Here is an 11540-nt window from a genome sequence, read left to right as displayed (position 1 = left end):
CTTGTCCCAGTGTGGAGGCTGCACGATGGACCAGTGGGTAGCACTGTTACCTTGCAGCAAGACGGTTTTGGATTCCATTCCTGTCCCGGAGATGGAGTTTGTATTTTCACCCCGTGCATGTGTGGGTTCTCTAAAGGTACTCCGGCTTCTTCCCAAAGTCCAAAAACATGACTGTTAGGTTAATTGGCTTCTCTAGAATTTGTTCTTAGGTGTGAGTGTGTTTGCATGGTTGTATGTCTTTGTTTGTTTTTGTGTTGCACTGCAACAGATCCCGCCTCTCGCCCGTAGACTGCTGAAGATAGGCAACTCTGACAAGGACTAAGCAGGAGAAAACGGATGGATGGGTAGACGTCCTAGTGTGAATTTACAAATTGTAATCAAGTGTTTTAAATATGCAGAAAATAGTTGATTCAACAAGAATGGTGGTCATTATGCCCTGATTTTTACAGTAAAATTCCCTACTTAGAAGTTGTCAATTTTGACTTTGAGAGCAAATTAAATGCATTATAAATTTAACATGGAATTGTCATAAGAAGAGCAGAAAAGGATCCAATAACAGAAAGAGGAAGAATCAATACTAAAAACAATCTAACCCCAAAATGCGAAATATTAAGTAAATTGTCACAAGGGAATTATATGAAAAGATCTTAATGAGAATAAAACACAATGAAAAAAAAAGACCCATACACAAACAAGGTATAACTTAAATCAAACCCTATAGATCATAACATCTGGCTATTAACAGTGGTTTCAGAGTAATTGCTTCTTCCTTTCTGAGTGGCCATTCAGCCCATGTTAATACAGGACTTGTTTCACTGTAGATAATGACACTATCATAATGCTTTCAGCCATCATCTTCATCTTCACAGGACATTTAGGTTTCTTTCTGGGGCTTCACATCAAGCTTCATTAATCTCTAGAACTCAACTTATCAAAACATCCTAGTGCTGTTAGATACAGCTATAACTGTTAGAAAAGATGCAGGTGTCACATTTAGAGGACTGTTCTCCCTGCTGCCCTATGGGAATATGCTGCGTAGCATTCGATGCAGGGCCAGCAGATTCCCAAACAGCTTCTTCTCTTCCGCCATCAGACAACTGAACTGTTTAGACTCTAGATTATGTCAAACACCCTGCATCAAACTGATGATATCAATGCGCTTTTTTGCACCATTTTTTTTCTCCAGCGATGTTTACATTTGATCACTGCTGATCCTTTAAAAATGGAAATGTCATGAGAGCTATACAAAACAAAATTTCGTTTTGCAGACACCCTGTGTCTACAAAATGACAATAAATGTTGTCTATGTCTCAAATTTAGTTATGCAGATGTTGAACTTTAAGGAGGTCTACAATTCTCAATGTCATACACTGCAAAAATGATCTAGAAATAAGTGAAAATGTCTCAAAATAAAGTGAATTTACTCTTAATTTGAGCAGGAAAATAAGATTGTTCGCCAATGGAATTAGTATTTTTTGCTCTTGGAATAAGTTAATTAGATAATATGCACTTAAAATAAGACAATGCAGTTCTTTTTTCTTATTTCAAGTATAAATTGTCTCGTTTCATTGGCAGAATGTCTAACTTACGTCCTCAATTCAAGAAAAATGCACTTATTTTAAGAGTAGGCTACATGGAAGAAGTGTGTTTTGAAGTGTTTGGAGTTAAGTGAAAGTAATTTAATAAGCAGACTAATTCAAGCAAAGGTTAAAGAAACAGGTTCAGACATGCAAAACGTCTTCTCTGTTTCAAACCAACTTGAATCCTGGATTTGAGCTGATTCCTTATGAGTCATGTTAAAAAACTTCCCTCCTTCCCTCACTCCGCCTCTGCTCCCTCATCCATGAAAGCATTGCTGTGATTGCCTGCAGGGTGAGCTATCAGACAGACCCAGTGGTTTCTGTTTGACCAATTACCGGGCCGGTCTGTGCGTGTTTTCCTGGGCGGCAACTGATCTGATATAATAACTGGGTCACTAAATTCCTCTGTCCAGCACATACCAGCAGACATTATACCAGAGGACGGATCACAAACATGAGCTCCTCCGCGGCTTTGGTGAGCGCCGCTGTTGCGTCGCTCTTAGTACTGAGCTCAGCTTGCAAAGGTTAGTTTGTTTGGTTTGCTGATTTAAAAAAAACAACAACCTTTCTTAGAGTTGTTGTTGTTTGGGCAGTGCTCCATGTATGTTCGTCATAGCTGCTAAATGTTTATATCGGATCAGCTTTACAGTAAATAGGACGTTTAAATGTTTTTTTGTGTGTTTTTTTTTTAAGAAAATCACTAACAAATCTATGAAAAAAATATCCTTTTTTTCTCTGATGCTCTTTTTCAATGTGTTTTCATCGGTAAAGTAAATGCAGCCTCTACAGTAACAAATCTCAGGTCATGCTGCGTCATTTTTATTTTATTTATTCTGTTTATTGTTTTCCAGATGCGCAAACTTGCGTTCAGAGTGAGTCCACCATATCCCATCCCTTCCAAGGTCAAGGTGGGTCTCATGGTGGTGATGTTTGTGGGGATTTATTTCTGTTGTCTGTTTCTATGACTCACAGCTGACGCAAACCTAATAAGGGTGGATGTTGCATTGGCCAATAAATAAAAGCAGTGTGTATTTAGGTAGGGCTGGTGTGCTCTGGAAGCTCTGCATCTTCTATCCCTTATGACAATACTCCAATGATTCTTTCAGTTCAGGTCAGTTTTCAGGTCAGATGGCCAAGCACGCAGTGATGCCATGGTCAAATCTANAATGACCTGGCAGAACAAGTAGAAGGTGAGATAAGTTAAAACGATGAATAAAAGGCAGAGAAGTTTTCTACCTGAAAAAAAAAACTTTTTTTTTTGTCCGAGTTAAAAAGTGTTTCAGGGGTGCTGTAAGATTTGCTTTTATAGCAGTAAATAATGCAGGGGATTAAGAAAAAAAAAAAGAAAAAATGCTAAAAAAAAAAAACAAGCTGTTATTTCCGGAAAAAATAAGCAATAAAAAAAACAAACAGTAACAGATGTTGACCCCATTTCACAGGAAAAACATTACATAACACCCCTTTTTTTCTGCTGTCACTTTATTTTTTTTCATATTTCAACTTAGTGTGAAGTTGCTTTATTGTTACTGTAGAGTCACGTTGATGTCATGTTATAATATTCTTTTTCTTTTCGATAATTCTTGCTTCTGCTCAGTGTTTGTTCTCAAAAGGTTTTCTGTTGTATGGTTGCTTTAATAAATGATTCAAAAGCTGAGAAAAGTTTAGCCCCAAGGCGGTCTCCTTGTTATTTCTGGGAGGTTTTGTTCTGCTGTTGATGATAAAACATGTCCAACCATGAGCAACAAAACAGACAGAGAAGTTGTTTCTGTTTGTTTAAATAAGCTGCTTTAGGACCTTGTATTTTTTCAGAGTATTCAAAAAATAATTTTTTTAATGTATACATTTTCCCTATTTTCAGTAGTTAGTTGAAAATAATCTACCATGTTGCCTTTGTAAAGTAGCTCTTGCAACATATTTTTAGCTGGATTTAGGTTTGACTTTGACTAGGCCATTCTAAAACAGAGCTATAGTTTAATCGAAAAAGTCATTTGTAATTGCGGTTGTATGTTAAGAGAAATATTCTTGCTAACGGTGATTCTCCAACAAAATCTCATCCTTTGCATTTTTTGCCTTTTTTTTTTTTGGATCCTTTTTTTCCATTAACTCTGATCGGCTTTGTTGTACCTGGGGAGGAAACTAATTTTGTCTCATCTTGCTCGAGCGCATTTTTTTATATTTTATAGAGTTCCCTACATAGCTATATTGTTGCAATATGTAAACTTGACTGGGGTTTCTTTCAACACCCTTCTGTGCAAATAGGAGGAAGGCCTCCTTTCAATTTGCCATATATTTCAATTTTTAGTTGATTTGACTATTTTCATTATTAGTGTTCATGGTAACATGGCCGGAATGCAAAAACATGACACACTTTTCAAAAAAATTTTGCCAAAAAAAAAAAAAAAAGAAATGAAAAGCATGAATTGCTTTAATTCCATGTCACAATCTGCTATAATTTTATGTTGATTCAATAAAATACCAATAAAATGCCATGGAGTTGGTGGTTATCATGTGATGAAATGTTAAAGATTTCTAGTGGGGTGAATATTTTTGCACCTGTAATGTATTCCTCTCTCTTTTTTGACCTTCTAATGAACTTAATCCAAATAGGCCAGTCTAAAAAAAGTCCTTTGTAGTTCTGGTTGTATGTTAACAGAAAGGTTCTTGCTAAAGGTTATCCTCCAACAAATTCTCATATCTTCTGCATTTGGTACTGTTTTGTTTTGTTTATAGATCCCTCTTTTTTTCTCTAATCAGCTTTGTTGTTCCCGCCAAAGAAACTCATTTCGTCTCATCTTACTAGACCACATTTTCATATTTTACAGAGTTCCCTACATATGTTGTTCCAAACTGTAAACTCGATTGCACTTACTTTCAACACCCTTCTGTGCAGATAGGAAGAAGGTTCTGTCGATAGATTCTCCCACCTGAGCTGTTCATATCTGCTGCTCTTCCAAAGCCTTGCAGTTAACCATATATTTAAATTTTTTGATGATTTGACTATTTTCATTCATATTGTTCACAGTAACATGGGCAGAATGCAAAAACATGACAAACTTTTCAAATTTGTTTTTGCCAAAAAAAAAAAAGATTAAAAAGGATATATTGCTTTAATTTCACTTCACAATCTGCTGCAATTTGTGCTGGTCCCATAAAATACCAATAAAATGCAATGAAGTCAGTGGTTATCATGTGAAATGTGAAAGATTTCAAGTGGCGTGAATACTTTTGCAAAGGTAATGTATTCCTCTTTTTTTTTTGAACTTCGAATAAACTTAACCCTATGCAAATATTCCAGGAAACAAAAATATAGGGCAGTATTATTTGACTAATTCAATACAAGACATACAGACAGTAAAACACATCATTTAGGTATGTTATGGTGAGAAAATTCCCTATAAAGTTAAGTGAAACATCTTTTACAGCTCTTTATGGACGACTTGACTAATGTTCGCTGGAATAGAAAAAGTGGTTTTGTATAAATGTAGCTGACTCATAAGGAAATATGAGTCATTGTGTTTAAACTATGATGTGGTCTTTCAAAAGTTCTCATCAGATTGACCAAATTCAAAGCTGTTTTTAACCATAGAACTAAGAACACAAAATTTAAAATGACCTATCCTTTTAATACAACCCAACAAATGAAGGTTGGGTCCTTGAGTTTAGCATATTTTATGGACAAGATGAGTAACTAAAGCTTTCAAAAAGGCTCTAGATGATCCTGCAGAGAAAAAAAAACAAACATTATGCTTTTTGCTGTTAAAATGATTATATGATCAAGGTGCAAAGTAAGAGAAAACAGTCCTTCCAGGTCAACATGCAAAAAACTAGAAACATTTTCAAATTAAGATCATACAGAACCTCAGCGTGCTGGTTATCCTTTTTTTTTTTCGGTATCATTAAAGAGCCGCACAACCAACTTCTCCCCCTTTTTGTTTCTTTTCGGAGTTGTGCACACCCTTTTTCTTCTGTTCTTGAACAGCTTCTTGCCTTCCTAACTGAACACCAAGCCAAATGCTTGATCCTGATCTGTGTGTATGATGTTGTGGGCAGGGCAGGGAAAGTGGAACCTCCTCCCAGTTTGAACCCTGGCCCTTTAAGAAAAATAGAGCCACACTTTCACTAAACAACTGCTGATATCTGAAAGGGAGAGTTTTTTTATTTGGTTTCACTCGGTCGCTGTAACCTTGGAGTCAATAAGAGTGTTTGATATTTTCTCAAAGCAAATAACCCGGGAAAAAAACTGCACTTTACCGTTGGTTTTGGAGTTAAAAGGCTTTTTAAAGCCTAAACATAAAAAAATGTTGGTTATGTTAATACTTCCTAACAGCATACTTGCTAGATGGTCTGTTTATAAATATAATTCACTTTGTCGGACTAATAGATTCCTCGCTGACACACTTGTCAAACAATTAGGAATACAATTTGAAAGAAAAACAAATCCTTTCTTCCCATACTTCAACATCAAATAATTTAGACTTGAAAGAGGATGAAAGAAACCCTGAGGGATGTATCATACTTGATTTAATCATGTGGACAGGTTTTTGGCTCTCAAAACATCACTTTGTTAGTGGTCTTTCTGTCTCATTCTGTCCTGCATATATCAGAACTATCTTTGGCAATTAGAGGGAAACAATTTTAAAGATATAGCATTTTTGGTGGTGTTTAAAATGGTACAACTCTGGCTTGTTTATTCGTCTGTTTTCAAAAGCTAGAACAGTACATATAATTCACCAAGGCAATGATCTATTGATGGTATAAGGACTGAAATAGGTTGCATGAAACCATCTTAAGAAAGAGTCTCATTAACTTTTGAAAAGTCAGGGGAAAAGTAGAATGCGTTCTTGTGTTAAAGTGTTCTTGTCCCAGTGTGGAGGCTGCACGATGGACCAGTGGGTAGCACTGTTACCTTGCAGCAAGACGGTTTTGGATTCCATTCCTGTCCCGGAGATGGAGTTTGTATTTTCACCCCGTGCATGTGTGGGTTCTCTAAAGGTACTCCGGCTTCTTCCCAAAGTCCAAAAACATGACTGTTAGGTTAATTGGCTTCTCTAGAATTTGTCCTTAGGTGTGAGTGTGTGTGCATGGTTGTATGTCTTTGTTTGTTTTTGTGTTGCACTGCAACAGATCCCGCCTCTCGTCCGTAGACTGCTGAAGATAGGCAACTCTGACAAGGACTAAGCAGGAGAAAACGGATGGATGGGTAGACGTCCTAGTGTGAATTTACAAATTGTAATCAAGTGTTTTAAATATGCAGAAAATAGTTGATTCAACAAGAATGGTGGTCATTATGCCCTGATTTTTACAGTAAAATTCCCTACTTAGAAGTTGTCAATTTTGACTTTGAGAGCAAATTAAATGCATTATAAATTTAACATGGAATTGTCATAAGAAGAGCAGAAAAGGATCCAATAACAGAAAGAGGAAGAATCAATACTAAAAACAATCTAACCCCAAAATGCGAAATATTAAGTAAATTGTCACAAGGGAATTATATGAAAAGATCTTAATGAGAATAAAACACAATGAAAAAAAAAGACCCATACACAAACAAGGTATAACTTAAATCAAACCCTATAGATCATAACATCTGGCTATTAACAGTGGTTTCAGAGTAATTGCTTCTTCCTTTCTGAGTGGCCATTCAGCCCATGTTAATACAGGACTTGTTTCACTGTAGATAATGACACTATCATAATGCTTTCAGCCATCATCTTCATCTTCACAGGACATTTAGGTTTCTTTCTGGGGCTTCACATCAAGCTTCATTAATCTCTAGAACTCAACTTATCAAAACATCCTAGTGCTGTTAGATACAGCTATAACTGTTAGAAAAGATGCAGGTGTCACATTTAGAGGACTGTTCTCCCTGCTGCCCTATGGGAATATGCTGCGTAGCATTCGATGCAGGGCCAGCAGATTCCCAAACAGCTTCTTCTCTTCCGCCATCAGACAACTGAACTGTTTAGACTCTAGATTATGTCAAACACCCTGCATCAAACTGATGATATCAATGCGCTTTTTTGCACCATTTTTTTTCTCCAGCGATGTTTACATTTGATCACTGCTGATCCTTTAAAAATGGAAATGTCATGAGAGCTATACAAAACAAAATTTCGTTTTGCAGACACCCTGTGTCTACAAAATGACAATAAATGTTGTCTATGTCTCAAATTTAGTTATGCAGATGTTGAACTTTAAGGAGGTCTACAATTCTCAATGTCATACACTGCAAAAATGATCTAGAAATAAGTGAAAATGTCTCAAAATAAAGTGAATTTACTCTTAATTTGAGCAGGAAAATAAGATTGTTCGCCAATGGAATTAGTATTTTTTGCTCTTGGAATAAGTTAATTAGATAATATGCACTTAAAATAAGACAATGCAGTTCTTTTTTCTTATTTCAAGTATAAATTGTCTCGTTTCATTGGCAGAATGTCTAACTTACGTCCTCAATTCAAGAAAAATGCACTTATTTTAAGAGTAGGCTACATGGAAGAAGTGTGTTTTGAAGTGTTTGGAGTTAAGTGAAAGTAATTTAATAAGCAGACTAATTCAAGCAAAGGTTAAAGAAACAGGTTCAGACATGCAAAACGTCTTCTCTGTTTCAAACCAACTTGAATCCTGGATTTGAGCTGATTCCTTATGAGTCATGTTAAAAAACTTCCCTCCTTCCCTCACTCCGCCTCTGCTCCCTCATCCATGAAAGCATTGCTGTGATTGCCTGCAGGGTGAGCTATCAGACAGACCCAGTGGTTTCTGTTTGACCAATTACCGGGCCGGTCTGTGCGTGTTTTCCTGGGCGGCAACTGATCTGATATAATAACTGGGTCACTAAATTCCTCTGTCCAGCACATACCAGCAGACATTATACCAGAGGACGGATCACAAACATGAGCTCCTCCGCGGCTTTGGTGAGCGCCGCTGTTGCGTCGCTCTTAGTACTGAGCTCAGCTTGCAAAGGTTAGTTTGTTTGGTTTGCTGATTTAAAAAAAACAACAACCTTTCTTAGAGTTGTTGTTGTTTGGGCAGTGCTCCATGTATGTTCGTCATAGCTGCTAAATGTTTATATCGGATCAGCTATACAGTAAATAGGACGTTTAAATGTTTTTTTTTGTGTGTGTGTGTGTGTTTTTTTTAAAGAAAAACACTAACAAATCTATGAAAAAAATATCTTTTTTTTCTCTGATGCTCTTTTTCAATGTGTTTTCATCGGTAAAGTAAATGCAGCCTCTACAGTAACAAATCTCAGGTCATGCTGCGTCATTTTTATTTTATTTATTCTGTTTATTGTTTTCCAGATGCGCAAACTTGCGTTCAGAGTGAGTCCACCATATCCCATCCCTTCCAAGGTCAAGGTGGGTCTCATGGTGGTGATGTTTGTGGGGATTTATTTCTGTTGTCTGTTTCTATGACTCACAGCTGACGCAAACCTAATAAGGGTGGATGTTGCATTGGCCAATAAATAAAAGCAGTGTGTATTTAGGTAGGGCTGGTGTGCTCTGGAAGCTCTGCATCTTCTATCCCTTATGACAATACTCCAATGATTCTTTCAGTTCAGGTCAGTTTTCAGGTCAGATGGCCAAGCACGCAGTGATGCCATGGTCAAATCTACATGTCCTTTAAGTTTTTTTTGTTTGTTTTGTTTTTTTTAAGTAAATGTAAGCATGGAAGGTCCTAAAATGTCTTGGTAGACAGTTTAGTGCACTTTGGACTTGATAAAGTGGGCCAACACAAGCAAATGCTGTGACTAATCACAATTAATACAGTATATTATTAAAAATAATTGTCTAACAATGTATTAATCAATTAATCATTTACTGTTTTATAGAGAATCTAAAATATGCCTTTAGCTGACATAGCAACCTACTGAGAAGAGTAATTATACCTAGATTGTAAAAAAAAAATTTCAATTTAAGATAAAAATGTAAAAAAAATCTTTGGCTACCTGATTATTAATCAAAAAATATTTTTTAAAATTAATCGATCAGAAAAATAATTTTTGGTTGCAGCCCTACTTTGTACCAATGAGAACCAGTGCTGTTATCTGTGATCTGAGCCCCATAGAGACCCCTTTGATTGTGTCTCTGGTACAGGAGTGGCAAGGGATGCAGAAATCATACTATATGTCATATGTCTGTGGATGGTTTCTCCTGTCTCCAGAAGTCCATAACTTTCACCACCCCACAGTTGTGATGTTGCTTGTGCACTTTTTCCCCAACAACAATTTTCCTTTCTCAGATTCCTATCAATTTGTTTGGATCAAACCCAAAAGTGGGCAGCTCCTTTAGGAATTTCTTTCTCATCTCACTTTTAGAAGGTGTATACTACAATTGCGTTGTACAGGGAAAAAAAAAAAGATTTACATATATATCTGTATATCTTTTGCAACGGTCTTAATTATTTAAGAAACCTAAGGTTGGGGGTTTATTTGCTGTAAGCCATAACCATTGAAATAGACACATTAAGACATTTACAATATTTCAGTTTTTGTGGAACAATTCTGTTTGATGTAGGAGTTAAGCTTTTTGAACTGAAATACAGAAATCAATGTGTTTCAGAGGATATTCTGATTTATGTAGATACTCCTGTACAAGCAGGGCTTGACATAAAAGCCAACTTGTAGATAAGATCACCTCAGTACCACCCTGTCTAATTGTTTGAGCTTTTTTGCTCATCTAGGGACCTAACATTAGTTCCCTAAATAACAGTTTGATAATGCAGGCAGAGGATATAATATATTGTATCATCAGTATAATCTATTTTAAAGAAAAACCCCTGGGGATAAAGTTTTATAAGAGTGAACCGTAAATAAAGTGTTTTTCTGACCAACTCATCTAAAGTCATGTCTAATTTTCCAATAAATACATTTAAATACCAGCTCAAGCGAAAGAGTAAAGTTTGATAGACTAAACTATTGTAGTGTGCGAAACATTTAAATCAAGGAAACATGAAAATAAATGTTTGTAGAGTAATAACAAATAGACTAATTTACCGATCTATATGTTCACAAAACCCTTTTATCATCTGACTTGAATTTATAGGAAAAAACGTATTCATTTGAAAGTAATTTTAAAACTTCATTAAAAAAACATAAAATATTTAAAAAGTTCATCCACACTTGATAATCATGACTACAAATAACAATAAAACAAGTTATATGAGATTCTTGACTTATACATCTAGGCAGCTATAATGGCAAGCCCTACAGTATCTAATGGCTTAAAGATTTATCTTGTAATGAGCCTCAGAATGTAGTACCCAATATTCAAGGCGAGACAGAAAGGGGGAGGCGGGGCACCACCCATCACTAGCACTTGGGTCTAGGGATAAACACAGGTAAGTGACCACAATAATCTGATAGAAGATGCTTATCTGTATGAGTCCCTTACCTGGTTAAACCGTTCAGTCCATCCTCTCGAGAAAGGCAGGATCCTGCCAATGGACTGCCATCAAGATGCGGCTCCGCGGTTGAGAGGCAGAAACATGACACAACACCAGGAAACCTGCAGAACTTTAAAGTAGCTCCTTCCACTGAGCCAAAACAGGAACAGGGTACGCTCACCGGAGAAGAGCCAGGACACAATCAGGAAACAGCAAGACTACAGTAAACAACCCTCTCTAACCACTGTCCCCTAAGAACGAAAACATTAACTAGTGAAAAACGCAAATATTTCAAACACAAACAAAACTCAAACCGTGATCTGGCCCAGATAGCTGTGCATATCGGATATAAGCAGCAGGAGCAGGTGGATACAATGAGTGATAATTAGTGAACGGGGAGGGTTAGGCAGGTGAGTGAAGTGAGCAATTAGATCAGCTATCAGGGCAGCGAGAATTACATGTCTTTCCAGACTATTGTTTCTTTAAGAAGCTTTTAAAGGCTTCAGATTGAAGATTAGGATTTTAGTTCATATATTTGTTTTGTGAACAACTGTACTTTTTGAACTGTGTCAAAACATT

General features: G+C 36.5%; 1 protein-coding gene across 1 annotated transcript in view; it reads left to right on the top strand.

The window, feature by feature from the left end:
* Window positions 1-8304: 8304 nt before the first annotated feature.
* The window catches only part of LOC107096291 (extracellular matrix protein 1-like), a 10296-nt gene continuing 7060 nt past the window's right edge, over window positions 8305-11540 (top strand). Inside the window, exons 1-2 of the mRNA XM_015392886.1 lie at window positions 8305-8540; window positions 8879-8935. Of these exons, the coding sequence (XP_015248372.1) occupies window positions 8471-8540; window positions 8879-8935 (127 nt within the window). The 5' untranslated portion in view covers window positions 8305-8470. The remainder of the gene's footprint in view (window positions 8541-8878; window positions 8936-11540) is intronic.

This window comes from Cyprinodon variegatus, unplaced genomic scaffold (assembly GCF_000732505.1).
Source record: "Cyprinodon variegatus isolate N-32 unplaced genomic scaffold, C_variegatus-1.0 Scaffold613, whole genome shotgun sequence".
Lineage (NCBI taxonomy): Eukaryota > Metazoa > Chordata > Actinopteri > Cyprinodontiformes > Cyprinodontidae > Cyprinodon > Cyprinodon variegatus.
This window is presented reverse-complemented; position numbering and strand designations above follow the sequence as displayed.